We start from the raw sequence: 26,374 nt of genomic DNA, 5'->3' as shown, positions 1-26,374 counted from the left end.
AATTGAGATGCTACTAAAAGATCCTAGGTATCACATACAAAGACCTCATCACAAATGAAGAGATTAGGATTAGCACTGCGAATGGACCCCACGATAACTTGCTAACTACTTTCAATAAAACGCAAACTAAAACTCTATGGCCATATCACAATATCCTCAGGGCTTGTAAATGCCTTCCTTCAGGGAAAAGTACCAGGTAAAAAAAAAGAAGAAACAGATGGAGAAAGAAGAAGGCAACATCAAAGAATGGACGTGCTTGTCATTGAAAGAGATTTTATCCAAGGCAAAAACAGAGACGATCTATTGGTCTAAACTGGGTCAAAGGTTGTGATGAAGCAGGTCAAGGTTGAGGTCTTCTATAACGATTAACTCGATTAACTACCCACTTTTAGACTTTGCGGTCTACATGGCAGATGATATAGAGATTATTTTTCTTTGACAAACGGTTAACGAACGAATGAGTGTGTCATGTGGCTGACAAACGATCAACAGCCTAAATTTATCCCAGCAAATGTCAGGTACCTATTATAGTTGGATGGACTCATAGGTGTGCTAATATTAGAAGATATTACGTCATTGTTTGTTGTTTATTTTTTTATGCGAAAGCAAAGAATCGGACGGAAATAAAAGTTAGTTATATATGTCTACCTTGATAAAGACAGTCTCGTTATTATCATTATTAATTAGTAACGTCTACAGTAATATATTATGAATCTGTGACAACAGAACAATAGGTGTCCTAAAAAATCCCGAAATTCAAAAACCAAGCCTTCACCGAGATTCGAACCTGAGACCACTCATCCCCCACGGCCACATAGTAGGCCTATTTTTTAAAAGAAATCGTTAAATTGTCTGTGCTGGATCAACTATCTTGCATAGACAGTAACAACTGACAGTAAATGACTTTCAAAACACATATAATGTATAGAGGTGTATGTTTTACAAGTTTCGGATGTTCTTTTCAATATGAAGTTTATTACATCCTACGGCGTTGGTGGGGTGGCGGGCGAGGTTCAAACTATGCACGAGTGAGACAACAGAGCGCATAACACAAAACCTGACAACCAAATGTCCACATTTGATATCCCATGAAACGCTCATGCTGGGAGAGAGAGAGAGAGAGCTTATAGAAATATACTGGCCTACAAACATACAAACAGACGGAAGTACGGAGATATATATATATATATATATATATATATATATATATATATATATATATATATATATATATATAGAGAGAGAGAGAGAGAGAGAGAGAGAGAGAGAGATAGATAGATAGATAGATAGATAGATAGATAGATAGATAGATAGATAGATAGATAGATAGATAGATAGATAGATAGATAGACAGACAGACAGACAGATAGATAGATAGATAGATAGATAGATAGATAGATAGATAGATAGATAGATAGATAGATAGAAAGAAAGAACATTAAAAAGACATGTCGTGGAAATCAACATGCATGCCCTCAGGCCTGTCTACCAAGTCAAGTGAGACCATGGGATAGAAATGTTGTACACATAGCACTGACTTAACGAGTTCTATTGAACTCCTGGAGAGCAGTTCAGGTCATTTAGAGCAGTTTATCTTTCTAAAAATAGTTTTCTTAGTCATTGGTCGGCTTTGAGTATTAACTTGTTTTAATTTCCTTTCATATGTTTCGGATGTTCCATCAGAATAGAAGATGAATACATCCTAGAAACCTTCGCCAGAACAACTTGTGTAAAGCAAAGGGCAGGGTTTGAACCCGGTACCAATGAGACAATAGCCCAGCGCTCTTACCACGTCACCAGACAGCCATAAATAAAGTAAGCACCCCTTTTTGACCTTGCAATCTATAAGGCAGATAGTGTAAAGATCATCTGTTGCTATGACCTACTGGTAACGAAAGTGTCATGTGGCCAGCACAACGACCAACCACTTTTACTTTCCCTAGCCCTAACTAATGTCAGGTTACGTATTGATAGATAGATAGATAGACAACAGGGGCGGACTGGCTATATGGACATTCGTGCAAATGCCCGGTGGGCCGGTATCCAAATAGGCCGGTAGCCGGTAGGACTAGAGTAAGCATCTTCTTTTTTTTAAATCACGTCTGTATTTTATAAGGTAAGGGCCGCATGGATGACACTATTAAATTGTTAAATGTTTTATAATATTCTTTTTTCAGGGGAAGTGGCCCCTGAGCGAAGTAGTTGTTTTTTTTTTTAAATATACTCTACTAATAGATCTAGTAGTAATAGTAAGGCAAGGCCTATTAATTTTTAAAATCTAATAGAACATATTTTCCGAAATAATGTAATAGCCTACATTCTACATCCATAGAGTCATAGAGCTTCATCTTTTTAGGGCCTATACACTTTGCGATTAAAAAGCAATATAAAGGCTTTTTATTCCTTATAAGGACACAGTGTTCACTGTAAGCATGTGTACAGCTTTCGATACATTATCAAATTTAACATAATGATTATGGCATCAGGTAGACCTAGATCTGGATGTCCATCATATAATATACAATTTATGGGCCGGATGGTATACAGTATAGAAATGCCTGGGCCGATTTTGATACCCAGTCCACCCCTAACAGACAGACAGATATATAGTGTAGAGCACCTATTTTAGACCTTGCATTCCATAAGGCAGTTGACGACGCTTAACTAGAATGTCATGTGGCTAGCACAACGACCAACCGCTTTTACGTTCGCTAACTTATGTCAGGCACCATTAGAGCTGGATGGACTCAGGAGCACCCTAAAAAATCCAGAAATTCCTAACCCACTTTTCACCGAGATTCGAACCCGAGAATCATCGGTTAGGAAGGAAGCCAAACCACCAAGCAGTCATCAAGCATTTTCTTTCTTACAAATTTTATTTTCGAAATAGGCCTAAATTGATTGTATGCAATTTCCCGTAACAAATATTGTTCTGTTACTTTGATATTGTTCTTAGAAACTTTATAGGTAAAAAAAAAAAAAAAGCACAGACATATATATGCCTTTATGTCTGTGGTAAAAATATAAACTTAAGTAATTGTTTCGTTCCCCTAACACTTCAAAAATAAAACTCTGCCACTTTTGAGTCTTGAATATTCAGCAGCGCACAGACCACAATTACAAGTCGCTAAGGCACTTTATTGATGTAAAGTTAAAAATTTAAAGTAACTTTTTATAACAAAATGAATTTTAAAAAAAAGCACTATTGTGATATAAATTAAATTTTGGATACATTTTATTCTGAGCGCTTATCTAAAGTATTACCAACAAATATGATAATAATATTCACATAGGCCTAGTTACTGCCTAGTATATTAAGTAATTAAGACTAAGTATAATAATAATATACTAATAATTATAGCCCCTATAGTAATAGTACTAATAGTATCCTATAGATCTAAGTATATCTACTACTAGATTTAACTAGATAGATTGACTTGATCTAGATCTAGATCTAGTTAAAAAGTAGTTAGTAGTAGTAGTTTATTATACATTATAAGGCTTGTCTTTGAGTCCCAAGATTAAAGAGTAATGCTTGTATTTCCCATGACTGTGCAACCCCAGCTGTGACCTACATATTTTGCCACATCCAGGGCAAGCATAACCATTGTCTGCAGGTGGTTGATTTAGATTTTTTTTTTTTTGCCATCTGCATTTGTCCTTGGCAGCGGATTTTATTTTTGTCTCAAATGTGTATCCCGCGGCCTTCGTGAGTGACCTCTAGCTGTCTCGTTCTGAGGCCGCCTGCAACCAGGTGCTCTCTTCTATGTCAGCTAAGGAAAGTTGACACTTAAGCTGGTGTTTGAAGCGTTTCCGTGGAGCACCTCTGTTACGTTGACCACCTTTTACTTCATTAAAAAAGACTTCCTTTGTCATACGTTCGTCTCCCATACGGGATACGTGCCCTGCCCAGCGCAACTGTCAGATCATAAGAAGCCCCTCTATACTGTCTATACTGGCGTTTGCAAAGACATCACTGTTTGTAGTACAGTCTTAACACCGTATGTCCATGATGGAGCGCAAGCATCTTTGGTGAAAGCGCTCAAGAAGTCTTAGTTGTTTTCTGTATAGTGTCCATGTCTCAGAGTCATACAGAAGGGTTGAGAGAACCACCGCCTGGTAAACATTGATATTTGTAGGCAGGCGGAGCAATTTGTTCCGCCAAACTCTTGCCTGAAGGCATCCAAAAGCGCTTCTGGCCCTGGCCAGACGGTTATCAACTTCCCTTGAAAGTGAGGTGTTATTTGACACAATACTACCTAGATATGTGAAGTGGTCTACATTTATAGTACCATTTTATAATTAATATTGTTATAATATAGAATATCCTAGATCCTAGAGATTTAGTAGAGGTAGTCTAAGGTCACTATGGAGATTTAGTTACAGTTACTGTATGAAATTAGAGTCTTATTAAAATTAATATTGTTTGTCTACAATAATAAAATAATCATTTCATATCACCAACAGAAAGAGAGATCTGACAACCCAGCAAGTCCGACACTTCGTTTTTCAAATTAAGGACACAGAATAGAGGTACTTACACAGCTTTTGTAGTTACAAAATAGGTATATGAAGAAATAACCTGTGGTTAGCACGGCCTTTGCCCCCTTGTAGTAAGTGGGCTCATGACGGGAGTCTGGGCACTATGTATGTGGCACAACCCAATCTAAAAATGGTTGCTGCCTTTGTGGAACCTTGAGACAAGACTTGGGTTGAAGAGATTTTGATCCATATCTGGCCTTAAGAGAAATACTTTCTAACAGTCAAATGAATAATGGAGAGCATTACAAGCACTCTGATTTCCTAATTGACTTTTTCAAAGGGTACAAATGTGTATCCGGTTTTAAAAGAAAAAGTTCTGAAATATATCTTGCCTTTTCAAAATTAAAATTTATATGACGTTACTTTTTCAGCATTAAATTGAAAAAATAGGAACAGATGTGGCACAGTGTTTCAGATTAAAATTAACAACCAGGAACAGATGATCTGTCATCTCAGTTAGGGGGGCTAGGTATGCATATGTTAAAAGTTTAGGAAACGCTGGTGTAGATCTATTTGAAAATTTAATTACATGACTGATCTAAACTTATTGATACAGCTATAGATGCTTAATATAATCTTTGTTTTTCTTTTTTTCTCTGAATACTAATAGCTCTGATGTACTGTTACATAAAAATGATTAGGCTTTGTTTTAAATATTTATATATTTAATTATACTTCAATGTTTATAGAACACATTTTTTGTTTTTGGACAGAAGAACACATTAACAATATATTTTTTATAATTGACAGATGCAATGGATCCATCAATCAGGTTAAGCATTTTTATTTTATTTAATTATTTTCTTTAAAGCACAATATTTCATACTGTTTTGCATAATTGTAAATTATTTTTAATGTACCGGTATTTTAAAAAATCACCCTGTAATTTATAACAAAACATTAAGCATAATTGATCATCTTTGTTTACCTTTATTTACGTATTTAACTTTTTAATTTCTTATAACATAAGTGATGCTTATGCCAGATACATTAGGTGTTGAACCTTTTTACAAAGCTTAAATATCAACTCTCTATCTGCCTGTATGTTATGTCTGACACCCAATCTCGGATTAAGCTGAAATTTTTCACAATTATTTCTTTTACCTGATAATACAACAATCAATAAAATAATTTAACAAATTAGTAAAATAACTATTGGTAATTTATTATTTTGTTTCATATCTTGAATGAGGGAAAGAAATTGTTCCATTACTTGACTGAAGTGGTGGTATAAATTGAATGTCCACTTTATAGGTTGCCCCTCTAAATGGAAACAAACATACAATCTTCCAGTCATAAGTACCTCACTAGCAGACTGGTTAGCACCTCAGCCCAAGGAGGCATGAGCCTGGATACTAGTTTGAATTCAGGTCATTCCCTTTTTTTTTTAAATGCCTTTAAAAATCAATTACAGTAACATCCACCCTGGTCCAGATAAGTGTCATAGCATACTGAGAAAGCTAAAAGCATGAAATAATTCTAAAAAAAAACATTGGTAAAAATATTATTAATCGTACAGATTTATTGTTGTTGTTCAATATTACTATAATTTCTTATTATAATTTATTATAATTATAATCTATTAGAAATTTGATTTCATGACTGATCCAAACTAATTGATACAATTACACTTCGTTTAAGCTTTTTTTTTTCAAACCATTTTTGTTTTTACAATTTTAACATTAAGATGAATAGTAACTCAACACATGCATGGTTGCAGTGCTAGTCATTTAGTGTTGAAGAGTCATGTTTTTTTTAAATTTATTTTTTTAAGCATTTCAACAGTACCTAGTTTCAGACCTTGCAATACATGGAACAGATGATGTACATGTCATTTGTTTCTATGGCTGATTAGGGTGTCATGCTGCCAGCACAATGGCCCACTGCCTTTATTTTCCCCAAAAAATTTCAGGTAACCATTAGAGTTGAGTGAACTCAGGTGCATCCTTAAATTTCTGAAATTCTCAATCAGATTGGAACCTAAGATCCCTCTGTTTAGAAGCTAAGTGCTTTGTAACTAAGTCACTTGCCTTTTTTAGCTTAATATCTTATCTTATATAATACAGACGTTACTTCAAAAAAGAAGATGATTACGTCCTACGCGTCATGCGTTTAGTCATGCATATTAACCAATGACTTAAATTCTGCCAAGTCACTGGTTTTCCTGGCTATCTCAGGCAACCCATTCCATGCTCTAATAGCACTAGGGAAGAAGGAGTATTTGTACAAATTTGTCCTAGCATATGGGACGAGGAATGTGCCTTTTAATATGTTATATGTTAAGTTTCAGTATTTGTAAACCTGCTTTCTTTGTCTACATCTTTACAAAGAGATTCAATTCAAATATTGCTAAGAGTTCGCCCTCCTGATCCAAGTGAAAAAAGACTTTGCACCACGAGTTCTGGATGTTAACACTGCAGACAATGCCATTATTCTTCACACAAAGCCAGAGCCCACAATTTTCACCTATGACAATGTAGCAGATGCTGACACCACACAGGTTGGTCACAGTAAAGAATGAAATATTATTCTTAACCTTTAACCTTTAAAAAAAAAACAACAAAAGAAATGAATGAGAATGTTTTATATCCAATTTTTTGATGTTACAGACTACTTTTCCTTTAATATTCTTTTTTAATGTGAAACATTTAAATTGTGTGAATGCCTGGTCCAGAAACTAGTAGAGCAACTTAGTTTATACAATTAAAAACAAATGTTCACTCTATTCAATTTTTATTTGCAAGAAATTCTATCAAAATTTCTGCCGCTGTCTTAGTATGTCTATCTATATAATTCAGTGTTGCAAGCAGGAAAAAATCATGTATGATTTGAGATGAAAATGTGTATATTTTTATATACACAAGAGATATGATTTACAGTAGACAAATAGAATAGGTTTAGTTTTGAAGAATTGAAGATTTCCTTCTTCTTCTAGCCAGCTTTTTGTTGCTGAGCTGTAAGCTCCTTTGCGATCTGTGTCAAGGAAAAATTAGAATGTTTTTTTTAGCTGTTCCACACTGCCATACTGAGTGTTGGTTATGATAGGTTGTTGTAATATTGTCTGCCTAAGGTGAATTAGATTGGAGCATTCAAAGAAGATAAGATTGACAGTTTCAAGAGGCTGGGCGCAATGTTTGCGGAGGGGTTGGTGGGTCTGGTTTATTCTGTTATGGTGAAAATGTACAGCTTTGTGTCCTGTTCTAAGTTGAAAGAAAGTAGATAGCTGTTTTAAGGGGAGGAAATTGATACTGTTTAGATAAAGCTTGTTTTTGCATGGTCATGCAATTGCTTGCTAACATTGAGTTTTGAGTGTGGCAATTAAATGGTCTTCAATAATTTTAAAGCTCACCTTTGTTTCAGATTTGTTTTTAACTTTTAACAGTATTTTTTTTTTATACAAAGACTCTGTCAGGGGCAGTGATAGAGGTTTGTACACTGTACACTTACATTTCACTCTCTCTATTGTTAACATTTTATTTATTTTGCACTTTCTTAGTGGCTAGACTGGCTCAGGAAAAAGTTTGACTATGTTTGGTAAGTGTTCTTTCATCATTAAAAAAAATAAATCTTGGCATTTATGATATTGTATTATTTTTTTGTTACAACGAATATTAATTTAAAAAATGACCTGAAATGAAATAGATTTTCTGAAGGAGGCGCGGTGGCTGAGCGGTAAAGTGCTTGGCTTCCAAACAAGTGTTCAAATCCTGGTGAAGACTGGGATTTTTAATTTTGGGATCTTCAGGCGTCCACCCAGCTCTAATGGGTATCCAACATTAGTTGGGAAAAGTAAATGTGATTGGTCATTGTGCTGGCCACATGACACCCTAAGTAACTATAGGCCACAGAATCAGATGACCTTTACATCATCTGCCCTATAGACCACAAGGTCTTAAAGGGGAATTAGATTTTATGAGTTCTTTGGCCAGCATTTCTCAAGTAGGGAGACATGACATGCATACAAAAGGGAAAGCTTTTTTTCAAAGGACAAAATATTAGTTATATTTTAATTGTAGTTATAAATATCTATATTTGAATATATTGATCTAGTAAAAATTGCATTATTGCCGATGTTTAAGAAAAACATTTAACAGAGAAATTTATTTTAAATCTTTTTTTTTATTATTATTAAATGTCCCTCTGAGAACTTGGAAAGCTCTCAGCTTTGTGGTATGATTCCCAGAAGTTTGGAGTATCTCTTTAGTGTAATAGCTCACCAACAAGATGTAACTTTCTTTTATTGTATACAATTGTTTGTATAAGGTTTAACTGGTGTAATGAAACCATTAGATTTAAATGTTTCCTTTTTTTTTTCTGCCCCACTTTTGTTTAAAACACGAATCATAACATTTTTTTAATTCTCTTCACAGCATGGCAGTAAAAAACAGTTTTTGTGTCGCTGCTCCTTTTTAGAAATCTATCAAGAGCAAATCTTTGATCTTTTGGATACAGCTTCACAAGGTATTCGCTTACGTGAGAATATGAACAAAGGTGTCTTTGTAGATGGACTCATTGAGCAAGTTATCTGCAACCCAAGAGATGCTTATCAGGTATTAAAGCCATCATTGAGTTAATTCTCGTTTTACACATTTTTGTTTTTTGTAAGATTTTCTTGATAATAATATGCCTGAATTGAGTTTTAAAGGAATGGAACATACTTTGTTGTCTTCAGTTAATAATCAAGGGCTGGTTGAATCGTAGAGTAGCTCCTACTTCCATGAACAGAGAAGGTTTGCGCTCTCATGCTGTTTTTACAGTTAAATAGAGTCATACACAACAGAAGCAGAAAGAAGGGTGAAAATGCAATGGCGCCTGGTGATTATATATGCCCAACCTGCGATCGCAGCTGTGTATCAAGGATTGGCCTCTTTAGTCACACAAGAAGTTGCAAAGGGAAAAGATCGTCTCTCGAGACGTAAAATGCCACAGACAGACGAGAGTCAAAGGTATAGTTTTTATTTCAATTAAATGTTAATGTTAATTAAAACATGTACACTTAATGTACAAATAGACATTTATTTTTGTCTGTGTTGATCTACTAGGAGGAAGTAGGTGGCTTCCAAAAAAGCAATATATCACAGATAAATCTAATTGATCTGGCAGGATCAGAGAGACAGAAAGCTACCAACACTGACAGCACTCGGCTCAAAGTAGTTCTTCATTTTCTTTTGGAGTAGAAGAAAGTTATATTAATTTCTGATAATTGCTCATGAAATAGTCTATGATAGAAAAATAATGTCAAAATGGATTCTAGCTGAATTTTATGTTTTTGCTAAAGTTACTTATATTCTGTGAAATTTTACAAAGGAAATGTTTGGTGTTTAAATGTTTCAATAGAGATAAAAGAAAAAAAAAAGTATAGTTTCTTAACTTTGATAATTGATAATAAAAATCATGCAAGTAATAATTTTTTATTTTGTTATCTGAAACTAAAATAACTTTTGGTCCTTTAATGATTATATAATTTTATTAAAAAGGACATACATTTCTCCTTAATTCTTTACCAATCATAACATTTTTTTAATAACAAAAAGGTTATTGAAGTGAAATCATAACAGGCTAGTGAATGATGAACATGCCAAGTTAATAATTCCATCAGATGTTGAAAATAATTATGGCAAGAAATATTTGAACCTGTGCCTTGTACTAGACCTAACCATCTGTCTAAAAATTAAACAAACTTATGTTAACATTAAATATAACTTTTGTTTTTTGCTTCTCTGAAACATATATATGCTCATTAAAAGACCATATGTGTACTATACAATAGGCCAAACTCATGCACTCTAACAAGTCTAAATCTCTGCTAGTAAGTTAAATATGTTTTACATAATCAATTTTTACCTTTTTAACTTCAGATCTCCAAAAATAGAGGATTTGAATCTTTCTTTCAAAGATTATCAAAAAATCTTTTTACAGGAGGATTCATTTAAGGTTGGTTGAACTTGAAAAAAAACCTGTGCTCATAAAGTGAAAATAAGATATGTATATACATTTTTTTTTAATTGAATTAGGGGTCGGTGAAAAACTGTCTATTTTTATTTATTGACAGAAATTGTATGCTGTCATTAGTAAACTTCAACAAGAAAATCAAAACTTGCTGGAAAAGTTGAACTTTATGAATCACTTAGAGGTTTGTTAGTGATAGCTAAAATAAATTAGCACTTTTCATTTAAAGTTTTTATAAAACCAATATTTATGTATTGTACGATAATAATAAGGCTTGTCTTCGAGTCCAAAGATTAGTAAGGAATGCAGTATTTCCCGTGGCTCCTCAGCCCCAGCTGTGACTTAAATATTTTGCCACATCCATGGCAAGCATAACCATTGTTTGCAGGTGGTTGATTTGGATTTTCTTTTCGCCGTCTGTGTTTGTCCTCGGCAGCGGATTTTCTTTTGGTCTCAAATGTGTATCCTGCGGCCTTTGTGAGTGACCTCCAGCTGTCTCGTTCTGAGGCCGCATGTAACCAGGTGCTCTGTTCTATGTCAGCTAAGGAAAGTTGACCCCTAAGCTGGTCTTTGAAGCATTTTTGTAGGGCGCCTTTGTTACCTTTTAGCTCACCAAAAAAGACTGTCTTTGGTATACATTTGTCTCCCATATGGAATAACAATAGACTTAAAATGAGTTCTTTGTTTGCGCAGCAGCTTTTAAAATGGATAAATAAAAAAATGACATGTAACAAATCAAAGCAGCACTAGGGTACTTAAGTATAAAGTTAATAACATTTGGTGAAGCATAAGCTCTTAAATCATAGAGTTCTGAACTGCCAACGTTGACCAGGTACTAAGCTAACATCTGACTGTGCCATACAGGTCCCCTCAGAAAAAAAAAGCTTCCAAGCCAGTAGAGTTATTTTGGTCTGTAGACCTGTATTGTTACCCAGGGTAATGTCAGAGCCTATCTTTGTTTCACCAGATTTTGTTCACTTTTTTCTGTCAGCAATTATTGTGCTTATGTTATATGTCATGTTTTATTTGTTTTAGGAGGCCTGGTAAATGCTGGCCCTCCAAGCCGGGGGTCCCGGGTTCAACTCTTGGTGAATACTGGAATTTTTTATTTCAGGATCTTTGGGCGCCTTAATTGGTACCTGACATTAAGTGGGGAAAAGTAAAGGCTGTTAGTCATCATGCAGGCCTTGTGACACTGTGGGCCACAGAAACAGATAACCCTATATTTCACTAAGGGGAACTTTACTGACAACACTTTTTTATTTGGTTAACATTTAAGCTTCAAACACCATTTACGTTACCTATTAAAAGAATCCCACTTTGTAAACTTTTCTATTTAAACGTTAAAATGGTTAAAGTCCACGTGATCAAGATGTAAAGAAAGATGATTTCAAGTGATGATTGTCTCACACCACTCTCTCAAACTTAAAAGATGTTGCATTGTTTTCAATTTTTTAGGTAACAAATACAAGAGTTTTCTTTAAAATTATCTATTGATAATGCTTAACTTTTTTTTTATTAAGTTTAAGGACCACAGCTGCTCCAAGCACCCAGCAGTAGACTGCATCAGTGAAGGAGAAGAGGAGGAGGAAAGCAATTTATCTTTAACAACTGAAAAAAGAGACATTGACATCCAGACAGACATGAACACTGCAAATGGTTTAGATGAGATAAGAAAATGTGCGATGGATAAGCTTGAAATCAGTCAAGATAGGAAAAGCATGGTACCTAGTGAAGCAAGAGAAATGTGGTCAACAGAATAATGACCAGCCGAAACTTGAAGAAGAACTTTTAAAAGATAAGCTGGATGAATAGATCTCTAAAGAGAAATCGCTGTCACGACAAAGGGATAGTAAAACAGACATAGAGAAAAAACTATTGGAAAGTAAGGCCCGAGAGCTTGAGGAGAAACTCCTGGTGATAAGCCCAGAGATGATTGTACAGGAAATACAGACAGATTTATTTTTAGAACCAGTCACTAAGAGAAAAGATGGAGGAGGAAATGAACACAATAAAAGCTTTACTAGCCATAAGTTCAGAACATTGCAGTATAATAAAGTTTGATACAGAAGTAAAAGTTTAAAAATAGAAAATATGCAAACTAAGTTACAAATGGAGTAAAAAAAAATATTTTTTATTCCTCAGAATTATGAATCTCAGCTGACAGCCAAAGAAGAAGAACTGCAAAGAGTGAACATGACTCTTCAGGTGAATTTCTTGAGGGAATGATCCTAAAAAAAAAGTCTATGTCAGTAGTTTTTAAACACAGAAAAAACAAGAAAAATAAGTATGAAAACAAATACAAAATATTTTCCTCTAAAGCTTTGAATAGTTAACTTGAAAGAAAGGGTACCTTAAGGAACAATGTTTGTCTAGATCAGGAGTGGGCAACATTTTTTCATCCAGGGCCGCATTTAAAAACAAATTGGGGATGGGGTTCCGCACATATACATATGTATCTATGTGTACTTACAACTTAGAAAAAAATGATAACTAACTATGTATACTATCTTTTAATTCACATATGTACTGTAATATACATTTACTTTAATTTTTTTACACTCCCTATTGAAAAGTTACAACAAGAGTTGTAAATTAAGTTAATTTTACTAATAATCTCTTCATAGTGGCCTCCAACATCATAACATTTCACCACAATGGCTTTGTCTGAACGAAATGCGGGAAAATATGCAGGTTGCAACTGGGTTTGTGAAGTCAAGTGAAACACTATAATCATCCTTAATCTTCGGAATCGAAGACATTAATATTATAGTTGTTGTCAATATGAAGTATTTAACTGTTTACATTTGTGCATAATGTTCCTGAACTGTGGAACTAGCTTACTGGTTGTTATCCTCTTGACTGCTTACACTTGTTTATTTTCAATCATATTTTCAAAGATGTATGTGGACCCTAACTTTAACAGCAATGTTTTTTAAGTTTGGAAATGCAGTTTCTAGAAAAGACCCATAAAACTCCTGTGGAAGTACTTACTTGAACTTCTCTTTCAGGTCATTATTTGCTTGGAGGTGTGTCCTCTAGAGTTGAATCAGCTAATTGGTGAACTGATGATATTGAAAACTGTTTCTAAGTTCTTGACTTCTTAAAATTTGCTTTCAAATTCCACAATCAAAGAATAAGTCTTGTACTTTTCAACCCCTTTGCTAGAAATAGTTTCACATTTCAGCAAATGTCAAAACCTGTCTTTACTTGCTTGCCTGGAGAAATGGAATGACTTTGTTTGAAAAGATTTAACATGCACATACATTTCATGTGCAAATAACCAATTGGGATAGAGTTGATGGCAAACATAAAGGCTATCTTTCACTCTTCCTTAGAAATATTAGTTACAAAGTCACAGGAACAAAACAATTTCTTCCTTGAGATCTCAAGTTTTTCTCATTACCTTGAACATGCTAAGCTAGCGGATAACACTGTAGTACCGAACATGGGAATGATATGTTTCCAAATTTCCAAGTAGTTCTCTGAACTGCCAGTGATCAAGACCCCAACTCTGATAACTTTGAGCTCTGAGATAGTTGGGTTAATAACATGTCTAATATTCAATGCAGCTTTTCACAAACTTTCCAGTGTAGAGGTAAGAGTTTATGGTTGGGATATTGTTCTTTATTTTATTTGGAAAACTTTGTGCGTGTTTTTCTCAGTCAAAGCTCGGACACCATGTTGTTAAACTCGCCATCTTGTTCCATGCCAACCCAACACTTTCAACTAGTTCTTTATAGTACTGAATAAAAAAAATGGCCTGAGTTTGTGTCTTTGACTAAATGTTTCGACATATCACTAATTACAAAAATCCTCCTTTACTTTAAACTTATTAGAATATAAGGAAATGTTTCTTTAGCGTCTTCGTCATAAGAATCAGAAGTTTCAATAATTTAAATAGATTTTTTAAATCATTATATTTTTACACATTATGTGGGCATATATAATGTTTTTGGGTGTCAGCGGGCGGCATAAAATGCTCCAGCGGGCTGCATGTGGCCTGCTGTCCATAATTTGCCCACCCCTGGTCTAGATGGAAGGGCAAATTTTAAAAATTCTTTAATGAGGGGAGTGGATGTACAATAAACCTTATTTAAAAAATTATAATTGGTTAAAAAAAAACTTTCATTTTGATTTCTAGAAATTTGAAAAAGACAACAAAGTTTTACAAGCTAAGTTGAAGCACACAGAAGGTAAGACTGCCCTATTACTAACAAATATTTTATTTTAACTTTCAGAAATAAATTTGCTTAGTTGTTTGACATTGCATTCTGATAATAGGAAATTTCTAGCTCAGGTTCTCATGATAGTTCCTTGCCATTAACAATGTCAGAAGGTTATTACTTTGGTTTGTAAATAGATGTATGTGGTATTTGTTATGCTTGCTCATGAAAAGTAAATTATATAAGTAAAAAAGTCAAAAGGACCAGGTAGCCCATCCATACCTAGTTGTCATTGTAGGCAGTAGGCTTTTTTGAGGGGAAAACTATCTGAAAAACCTAGGAAAGGGAAGTCACATTATTTTTCTTGTATGAATTAAACACTTTAAAAGTTCAAAAGAAAATACAACTTATGACACTTGTAGTTGTATAGTTGTATAGTCTTATTAAATGAGCGTCACTAAACAAGATAGATAACTTTGACCCACTACAACTATGTGAGATCATCTCAAAATGGACAAATTCTGTCAATGAAAAAACTGAACATGACAAAAACATAAACAAATGCATTAATGGCTCTAACCTATTAGCTTTGCTACTTTATTTCAATTCTTTTTTAGTATCATGACTTTTTTTTTTATTTAATAACTTTGAAACAAGAAAACTGCAAAATAAAACAACTTAATGAAATAAAAAAGCTTCTTCTGTGTTTATTTATTTAGCTCTGTAGTTTGTAAGGTCATTGGTCTTTACCAACTTCAAATGATCAAGCTAGAATAATTGTATAATTTTGACTTTTCTGGAATAAAATTATTCTAATTTCTTTGTGTTCAATAGTTTGTGAGCAGAAAGCTCCTGAAGTGCCAAATTTTCAAGTTATTAAGAAAATTGAATCAGCCTATAGCCGCAGGATGGAAGAGTTCGAGAGGTTAATCTTTGGCAAAGATGTAAGTATCAAAGATACTGTCTAACTGTTGTAACTGTTGAGGAAACTGTAACATTAAAAAAAAATTCCTATGCCTTTTTTTTTTTTTTTACAAACCCTGATTTTTTCTTAATTAATACAATGATTCTTCACCAATTTAAGGACTCAGCATTGATTATGTTTAATTTTTCTTGTTTAGATTGTAATCTGTTTTTATGAGTCAAGTTTACTTAACCCTTTTACTAATATGTTATTCTTGCAAGGTTTAAGAAATTCTAATTTATCATCCTTTTAATGGTCATTGTATTTCCTTTGAACACTTGTAACTGAATATCTCAGCTACACCACCTTGTGATCAATATCATTTAAATATTGCATGCAATTATTGTAACTATCCATGTTTTATTTTCAATCAGAAAAAAAGTAGCTGAGTTATTATTTGAAGTAGCAAAATTAAAAGAGGAACTTCACCTTGCCAGGGAAACACATGCATCTGTTTTAAAAGACAGGAATGTAAGTATATTTTGTATTTTGCATTGTTTTCCCCCTTCACTTTACAATTGATTCATCAAGCAAACTAGGGATTACTAAGACACTCCCTTCTCCTATATTAAGCCATTTAAGTCATTGGTTAATATGCATGACTAAATGCATGACGCGTAGGACGTAATCATCTTCTTTTTTGAAGTAACGTCTGTATTATATAAGATAAGATAAGCCTTTTTCTTTCTTTACGATGCCATCTGTTCATTTAAGAAACTGGTGAATTCTGGGACTCCCCTTTGATTATATTGATCCCCTCACAGCTTAAATTCAACGACACACCCTTAAATCTTAACAAATGCATCATGCCCAACCAGTTGAGAAGGAGACTTTTTATAATAATATAATAATAATAATAATAATCTTTATTATCCGTAAGGAAATTTGTCTTACAATTTGTGCATTACACCAAACAAAAAACATTATAACTATAGTATCACAAGCCTTAACATTAGGCTCTACTCAACAAAATCTACTTTGACTCATTCCTTTCTGTCTTTTCAATTTTTTTCCTTACATTTTAGTGCTGTTCTGTGGAAGCTTTTCAAACTTCCTTGAAACATTGAGAACATGCACACAATTCAAAACTTCCTTGAAACATTGAGAACATGCACACAATTCAAAACTTCCTTGAAACATTGAGAACATGCACACAATTCAAACACTTCATTGAAACATTGAGAACATGCACACAATTCAAACACTTCCTTGAAACATTGAGAACATGCAGACAATTCAAAACTTCATTGAAACATTGAGAACATGCATACAATTCAAACACTTCCTTGAAACATTGAGAACATGCACACAATTCAAAACTTCATTGAAACATTGAGAACATGCATACAATTCAAAACTTCCTTGAAACATTGAGAACATGCACACAATTCAAAACTTCATTGAAACATTGAGAACATGCATACAATTCAAAACTTTATTGAAACATTGAGAACATGCACACAATTCAAAACTTCCTTGAAACATTGAGAACATACACACAATTCAAAACTTGATTGAAACATTGAGAACATACACACAATTCAAAACTTCCTTGAAACATTGAGAACATACACACAATTCAAAACTTGATTGAAACATTGAGAACATACACACAATTCAAAACTTCCTTGAAACATTGAGAACATGCACACAATTCAAAACTTGATTGAAACATTGAGAACATGCACACAATTCAAACACTTCCTTGAAACATTGAGAACATGCACACAATTCAAAACTTCATTGAAACATTGAGAACATGCACACAATTCAAACACTTCCTTGAAACATTGAGAACATGCACACAATTCAAAACTTCATTGAAACATTGAGAACATGCACACAATTCAAAACTTCCTTGAAACATTGAGAACATGTACACAATTCAAAACTTCCTTGAAACATTGAGAACATGCACACAATTCAAAACTTCCTTCAAACATTGAGAACATGCACACAATTCAAAACTTCATTGAAACATTGAGAACATGTACACAATTCAAAACTTCATTGAAACATTGAGAACATGCACACAATTCAAAACTTCATTGAAACATTGAGAACATACACACAATTCAAAACTTCCTTGAAACATTGAGAACATGCACACAATTCAAAACTTCCTTGAAACATTGAGAACATGCACACAATTCAAAACTTCATTGAAACATTTAGAACATGCACACAATTCAAAACTTCATTGAAACATTGAGAACATGCACACAATTCAAAACTTCCTTGAAACATTGAGAACATGCACACAATTCAAAACTTCCTTGAAACATTGAGAACATGCACACAATTCAAAACTTCATTGAAACATTTAGAACATGCACACAATTCAAAACTTCATTGAAACATTGAGAACATGCACACAATTCAAAACTTCCTTGAAACATTGAGAACATGCACACAATTCAAACACTTCCTTGAAACATTGAGAACATGCACACAATTCAAAACTTCCTTGAAACATTGAGAACATGCACACAATTCAAACACTTCCTTGAAACATTGAGAACATACACACAATTCAAAACTTCATTGAAACATTGAGAACATGCACACAATTCAAAACTTCATTGAAACATTGAGAACATGCAGACAATTCAAAACTTCATTGAAACATTGAGAACATGCACACAATTCAAACACTTCATTGAAACATTGAGAACATGCACACAATTCAAAACTTGATTGAAACATTGAGAACATGCACACAATTCAAACACTTCCTTGAAACATTGAGAACATGCACACAATTCAAAACTTGATTGAAACATTGAGAACATGCACACAATTCAAAACTTCATTGAAACATTGAGAACATGCACACAATTCAAAACTTCATTGAAACATTGAGAACATGCACACAATTCAAAACTTCATTGAAACATTGAGAACATGCACACAATTCAAAACTTGATTGAAACATTGAGAACATACACACAATTCAAAACTTCATTGAAACATTGAGAACATGCACACAATTCAAACACTTCCTTGAAACATTGAGAACATGCACACAATTCAAACACTTCCTTGAAACATTGAGAACATGCACACAATTCAAAACTTCATTGAAACATTGAGAACATGCATACAATTCAAAACTTCATTGAAACATTGAGAACATGCACACAATTCAAAACTTCCTTGAAACATTGAGAACATGCACACAATTCAAAACTTCATTGAAACATTGAGAACATGCATACAATTCAAAACTTCATTGAAACATTGAGAACATGCACACAATTCAAAACTTCATTGAAACATTAAGAACATGCACACAATTCAAAACTTCATTGAAACATTGAGAACATGCACACAATTCAAAACTTCCTTGAAACATTGAGAACATGTACACAATTCAAAACTTCCTTGAAACATTGAGAACATGCACACAATTCAAACACTTCCTTGAAACATTGAGAACATGCACACAATTCAAAACTTCATTGAAACATTGAGAACATGCATACAATTCAAAACTTCATTGAAACATTGAGAACATGCACACAATTCAAACACTTCCTTGAAACATTGAGAACATGCACACAATTCAAAACTTCATTGAAACATTGAGAACATGCACACAATTCAAAACTTCATTGAAACATTGAGAACATGCACACAATTCAAAACTTCATTGAAACATTGAGAACATACACACAATTCAAACACTTCCTTGAAACATTGAGAACATGCACACAATTCAAAACTTCCTTGAAACATTGAGAACATGCACACAATTTAAAACTTGATTGAAACATTGAGAACATGCACACAATTCAAACACTTCATTGAAACATTGAGAACATGCACACAATTCAAAACTTGATTGAAACATTGAGAACATGCACACAATTCAAACACTTCCTTGAAACATTGAGAACATGCACACAATTCAAAACTTGATTGAAACATTGAGAACATGCACACAATTCAAAACTTGATTGAAACATTGAGAACATGCACACAATTCAAACACTTCCTTGAAACATTGAGAACATGCACACAATTCAAAACTTGATTGAAACATTGAGAACATGCACACAATTCAAAACTTCATTGAAACATTGAGAACATGCACACAATTCAAAACTTCATTGAAACATTGAGAACATGCACACAATTCAAAACTTCATTGAAACATTGAGAACATGCACACAATTCAAAACTTGATTGAAACATTGAGAACATACACACAATTCAAAACTTCATTGAAACATTGAGAACATGCATACAATTCAAAACTTCCTTGAAACATTGAGAACATGCACACAATTCAAAACTTCATTGAAACATTGAGAACATACACACAATTCAAAACTTCATTGAAACATTGAGAACATGCACACAATTCAAAACTTCCTTGAAACATTTAGAACATGCACACAATTCAAACACTTCCTTGAAACATTGAGAACATGCACACAATTCAAAACTTCCTTGAAACATTGAGAACATGCACACAATTCAAAACTTCCTTGAAACATTGAGAACATGCACACAATTCAAAACTTCCTTGAAACATTGAGAACATGCACACAATTCAAACACTTCCTTGAAACATTGAGAACATGTACACAATTCAAAACTTCATTGAAACATTGAGAACATGCACACAATTCAAACACTTCCTTGAAACATTGAGAACATGCACACAATTCAAACACTTCCTTGAAACATTGAGAACATGCACACAATTCAAAACTTCCTTGAAACATTGAGAACATGCACACAATTCAAAACTTCCTTGAAACATTGAGAACATGCACACAATTCAAACACTTCCTTGAAACATTGAGAACATGCATACAATTCAAAACTTCCTTGAAACATTGAGAACATGCACACAATTCAAAACTTCATTGAAACATTGAGAACATGCATACAATTCAAAACTTCCTTGAAACATTGAGAACATGCACACAATTCAAAACTTCATTGAAACATTGAGAACATGCACACAATTCAAAACAACATTGAAACATTGAGAACATACACACAATTCAAAACTTCATTGAAACATTGAGAACATGCACACAATTCAAAACTTCATTGAAACATTGAGAACATGCACACAATTCAAAACTTCATTGAAACATTGAGAACATGCACACAATTCAAAACTTCCTTGAAACATTGAGAACATACACACAATTCAAAACTTCATTGAAACATTGAGAACATACACACAATTCAAAACTTCCTTGAAACATTGAGAACATGCACACAATTCAAAACTTCCTTGAAACATTGAGAACATACACACAATTCAAAACTTCCTTGAAACATTGAGAACATGCACACAATTCAAAACTTCCTTGAAACATTGAGAACATGCACACAATTCAAAACTTCCTTCAAACATTGAGAACATGCACACAATTCAAAACTTCCTTGAAACATTGAGAACATACACACAATTCAAAACTTCATTGAAACATTTAGAACATGCACACAATTCAAAACTTCCTTGAAACATTTAGAACATACACACAATTCAAAACTTCATTGAAACATTTAGAACATACACACAATTCAAAACTTCATTGAAACATTTAGAACATGCACACAATTCAAACACTTCCTTGAAACATTGAGAACATGCACACAATTCAAAACTTCCTTGAAACATTGAGAACATGCACACAATTCAAAACTTCCTTGAAACATTGAGAACATACACACAATTCAAAACTTCATTGAAACATTTAGAACATGCACACAATTCAAAACTTCATTGAAACATTGAGAACATGCACACAATTCAAAACTTCATTGAAACATTGAGAACATGCACACAATTCAAAACAACATTGAAACATTGAGAACATGCATACAATTCAAAACTTCCTTGAAACATTGAGAACATGCAGACAATTCAAAACAACATTGAAACATTGAGAACATGCACACAATTCAAAACAACATTGAAACATTGAGAACATGTACACAATTCAAAACTTCCTTGAAACATTCAGAACATGCACACAATTCAAAACTTCATTGAAACATTGAGAACATGCACACAATTCAAAACTTCCTTGAAACATTGAGAACATGCACACAATTCAAAACTTGATTGAAACATTGAGAACATGCACACAATTCAAAACTTCCTTGAAACATTGAGAACATGCACACAATTCAAAACTTCATTGAAACATTGAGAACATGTACACAATTCAAAACTTCCTTGAAACATTGAGAACATGCACACAATTCAAAACTTCATTGAAACATTGAGAACATGTACACAATTCAAAACTTCCTTGAAACATTCAGAACATGCACACAATTCAAAACTTCCTTGAAACATTGAGAACATGCACACAATTCAAAACTTCCTTGAAACATTGAGAACATGCACACAATTCAAAACTTCATTGAAACATTGAGAACATGCACACAATTCAAAACTTCCTTGAAACATTGAGAACATGCACACAATTCAAAACTTGATTGAAACATTGAGAACATGCACACAATTCAAAACTTCCTTGAAACATTGAGAACATGCACACAATTCAAAACTTCCTTGAAACATTGAGAACATGCACACAATTCAAAACTTGATTGAAACATTGAGAACATGCACACAATTCAAAACTTCATTGAAACATTGAGAACATACACACAATTCAAAACTTCCTTGAAACATTGAGAACATGCACACAATTCAAAACTTGATTGAAACATTGAGAACATGCACACAATTCAAAACTTCATTGAAACATTGAGAACATGCACACAATTCAAACACTTCCTTGAAACATTGAGAACATGCACACAATTCAAACACTTCCTTGAAACATTGAGAACATGCACACAATTCAAACACTTCCTTGAAACATTGAGAACATGCACACAATTCAAAACTTGATTGAAACATTGAGAACATGCACACAATTCAAAACTTCATTGAAACATTGAGAACATGCACACAATTCAAAACTTCCCACTCTTGATGGCTAGCCATGCAGCTTTTGCCATTCAGCTGGACATCACGTTTATAAGTAGAAAAACTCCTGCTCATGAAAACAATAGATTGAATAGATTAGATTGAATAGAATTTAAAGACATTTTGTAACTTGTATTAATTTCAAGTCAATGATGCTAATTAAAACACTATTTTTAAGGTATTAATAATCTATTACTTTTTTCTAATGATTCATTTTAACACAGGGATGTCTACCTTGTCTAATTGTCATTAGATGGTCACAATGTTGACTTACTTGACTTATTCCTTTTGACTCCCAGAAGGGCATAGGGCTTTAACAGTACCAATCCATGGGTGTCTGTTCTGGGCAACTCCCTTCAGTTGAGTCTATGTTGCTTCTTGGATGGCTGCCAGATCGTGTGCTTTGTGCTCTGGACTGTCGTTAGATGGTCATGATTGTCACAGTCTCAGTGGACATTGCCTGATTTAAAGTTCACGTCATGTTAAGAGGTTAAAAGACACGTGGAATTCCTGATGTAGAAAACAGGAAAAGTAAAAAGTATGTTACAGGCTTGGAAACAGGAGTTGCATTGCTCAGTCCATACCACATTTGTTACTGATTGTCCTGATAGAAAGTTAAATTTGAATTTGGCCATGTTAGCACAATTGGTAAGGGTTAGGATCATTGAATGTGTTTGTTCTCGTACTCAAAATTACTGAAAGGATATAGACTATATACATTCTATATATTTTTAACATTTTTACATAGTATCTTTTTCATGCTTAGAACATGATCATTGCTCTAAGTTTTTTTTTTGTGTGGAAATGTAGGGGGAGGGGTATATGGGTTAAGGTTTTCTGTGCTGATTTAGGCGGTCAGCAAACAACTTAGTTGGGTTTCGAACTGAAGCCTCCTTGTAGCCAAGTAGTTTATGCCACTGACTTGTAAGAACATATTCTTCTTGTTTTCATATCAACACAATTATTTTACACTTTATTGTTATTTATCTTTTTTTTTAGTGCAATAAAATGGGTGCTGAATTTCAGAGTGCTGTGCCTATGCAAGGAGGTGCTATTGGTGAGCCTGGAGAGAGAAAGTCATCTTCAGAAAAAAATGGCTCGGTTAGAGGTAATTATGCCCAGAATAGTAATGCTTTACACTTTATATATTTATATTTCACTACACACACAGATTATATCACCCAATTATATCACCAAAAATGGACAACAAAGATTAAGACTACTAAAACAATGTCCTTATTATGCATTACAAAAAATATTGTCAATGTACTATGCTCTCATCTGTAATATTTTAATTTTCAATATCTGCCTGGTTTGGTAATCTGAACATTAAAAATAAACTTAATACGCCCTTAAAAGTACAATCACTGGCATTTAACACAAACCATACTTGGATACTTATTTGAGGAAAACATTAAGAAAATTATAAAGATTTTAAAGATAAACACCCTCTGGGTCACAATTTTAACATTTACTCTCACCTGGACAATTATAAAGACACTGATCACAAAAACAGAATCAAACACTCTTTGTGCTTCCATAGCAAATTAATTATTGAATAAAATCCAACTTTAGATTTTAACTCCTAGCACTGTGTTGAAGTGAACTGGACAATGAATGTATAAAATGTATTTATTTGTTACAGTTTAGTAGCTATTAGTATAGATAAAGTAGTAAGTACATAGATCTTCATTAAAAATATTTGTTAAGTATTTTTTTGATTCTATTTTACTGCTACATTTTTCAGGAAGAACTCTAATAAAAGAAACAAAAATGCCAGAAATAAAGGAACAATCTTGGAGAAGTAAAAAAAAGTGAATGAACTAATAACATCCTTTTAAAGAGTCACTGTTTTGGTAAAAGCAGTATAAAGTTTGTTTTTTTATACCAATCAATGGTTATAATTCAAATGAAAGCCACTTCATTCTTCTTAAAAAATCCAGTACAAGAGATACAGTACTTGTAAGCATGTCAATGATTGGTTGAATCCTACTAGTATTTGAATAAACATATATTTTAGTTTGATGCCCAAGATTGGCATTGACTCTAGACAAATAATTGTGTTTATACACAGTTTGACTGTAAAAGAAATATGTCGAGATATTTTTGTTAAGATTTTTCTTAAGTTCAAGCTACTACAATAAGTTCTACAATGGAATTTAAAAAGATGTTTATGGAAATTGTCTTTCATTTCACTAGCCATTTGTTTCTCATAAAAATTGTGGAATTGAAAATGTCTGTTACATGTGCTTCTATATCTAATATTTATGAAAATATATATATATATATATATAGAATATCCTCTGCTTAAAAGTATGCTTTATTGGAATAAGTTTGATGTCAATACTTGTAATAAAATGAACAAGAGGTGTTTCACTCTAGTAGTTTAAATTTTCATAAGTTATGAACTAGAGGCCTTAAATAAAATTGACTACTTTTGGATAAATTTGTCATCTCTGTTGATGTACAAATAATGTAACTAGGCCTCAAGGTTTCCTAAATTGAGCAAAGAGAAAGAGCATCCACATTTATCTTTTTCTAGAAAGAACAAAAATAAAGCTCAAATATTTCTCCTATTTTGACACAAATTAAGAAAAATAATATGACCATTTTTGTAGGAGCTCGCAAGGTTGAATTTAAAGGTAGGTTATTTAGGCATGGTTGTATTTTACACAACTACAACTGTATTAATACATAAATAAGCTGTCCTATTGTAAATATGTACTGTACATAAAGAATTAGTAGAAATAGCTATTTGATCTTCATGTATTGTCTTGAATCCTTTTTTTTTTTTTTTTTTGTTGGTGTTTTGATTTTTCTGAACTTATATGTTAAACTACTTGTATAATGTGTTTGTAAATATTCATATCAGATAATTTCTATTGCTGTTTATTATGACAGTCTTAAGTTTAAGGAAGTTGGAAGTTTTTTTTATTATCAACACAGACCATGAGCTCTATTATAACTGTCTGTCTGGTCTTTTAGTTTTTCTTTGGGTCATCTTTGTTTCATTGTGGCAGTCTGTATTTATATTTAGTGTATTCTTGCCATTTTATGCCCATAATTGAACCCAGACTCCTTTGGTTCAATCCTTCTAGCACCCTTAAATGCTTTGCATGTAGCTGCCAAATCTGAGAGCCATAATGAAGTGCTTCGAGGCCACTGCCTGGTAGATATGTAACTATTTATCTATCACTAATTGCAGAAGTTTGGGCCCTCTGAGTCCACCCAACTCTAATGGGTACCTGGCATTAGCTGAGGAAAAGTAAAGGCGGTTGGTCATTGTGCTGGCTACATGATACCCTCGTTAACTGTAGGCCACAGAATCAGATGACCTTTACATCATCTGCCCTATAGACCACAAGGTCTGAAAGGGGAACTTTACTTACTTACTTAATTGCAGAAGTGTTGTACATAAAAACATTCCGTACTCAAGTTTAACTGCCATTAGTTAGAATCAATATCTTAGATAGAATAAGGTGTAATTTTTAACATTAAGCCACAGAAATGTGACCCTACAATGACTATGTTACGAGTAGTAGTTGTTGTTTATAATTATAGCAATCAATTTTTTTGTTAAAGGCCCCTAGCACTATTAGATCTTCAAATTAGCTTAGTGATATTGTAATATGTGATTTATATTAGCTGATATTTTATTGTTTTCATGGATTAACAAGAATTGGTTCTGTTACTTTTCATAACATTTGTCATTACACCACAACTGATGCCTTACTGAACAAAATGTTCTAATGAGTGAAAATAAAGTTATTTATTTTCTAA

General features: G+C 33.2%; 1 protein-coding gene across 6 annotated transcripts; it reads left to right on the top strand.

Annotated features, from left to right (window-relative positions):
* Window positions 1–1,987: 1,987 nt before the first annotated feature.
* On the top strand, window positions 1,988–26,374 carry LOC129926015 (uncharacterized). Of its 6 annotated transcripts, none has more exons than XM_056027745.1 (15): window positions 1,988–2,073; window positions 4,468–4,533; window positions 5,293–5,314; window positions 6,873–7,042; window positions 8,039–8,076; window positions 8,913–9,092; window positions 9,215–9,488; window positions 10,401–10,476; window positions 10,595–10,675; window positions 12,637–12,699; window positions 14,636–14,687; window positions 15,492–15,601; window positions 15,996–16,092; window positions 23,594–23,702; window positions 24,342–26,374. In XM_056027745.1, exons 7-13 carry the CDS (start codon window positions 9,343–9,345, stop codon window positions 16,008–16,010), a joined length of 543 nt encoding a protein of 180 aa, XP_055883720.1. In that variant the 5' UTR covers window positions 1,988–2,073; window positions 4,468–4,533; window positions 5,293–5,314; window positions 6,873–7,042; window positions 8,039–8,076; window positions 8,913–9,092; window positions 9,215–9,342; the 3' UTR covers window positions 16,011–16,092; window positions 23,594–23,702; window positions 24,342–26,374. The 6 variants fall into 6 exon arrangements, with proteins under 6 accessions (XP_055883720.1, XP_055883723.1, XP_055883719.1 ...); XM_056027748.1 differs by lacking the exon at window positions 5,293–5,314 and adding an exon at window positions 4,914–5,011; XM_056027744.1 differs by having other exon boundaries at window positions 1,999–2,116.

This window comes from Biomphalaria glabrata, chromosome 4 (genome assembly GCF_947242115.1).
Source record: "Biomphalaria glabrata chromosome 4, xgBioGlab47.1, whole genome shotgun sequence".
Classification (NCBI taxonomy): domain Eukaryota; kingdom Metazoa; phylum Mollusca; class Gastropoda; family Planorbidae; genus Biomphalaria; species Biomphalaria glabrata.
This window is presented reverse-complemented; position numbering and strand designations above follow the sequence as displayed.

What these genes read in the sequence shown, in the direction of transcription:
- LOC129926015 (XM_056027745.1), top strand. Translation starts at nt 9,343, where the DNA reads ATGCAATGGCGCCTGGTGATTATATATGCCCAACCTGCGATCGCAGCT. An exon ending in TACAGGAGGATTCATTTAAG is followed by an intron (nt 10,477 to 10,594) that starts GTTGGTTGAACT and finishes ATTTATTGACAG; the next exon opens with AAATTGTATGCTGTCATTAG. An exon ending in GAGTGAACATGACTCTTCAG is followed by an intron (nt 12,700 to 14,635) that starts GTGAATTTCTTG and finishes TTTGATTTCTAG; the next exon opens with AAATTTGAAAAAGACAACAA.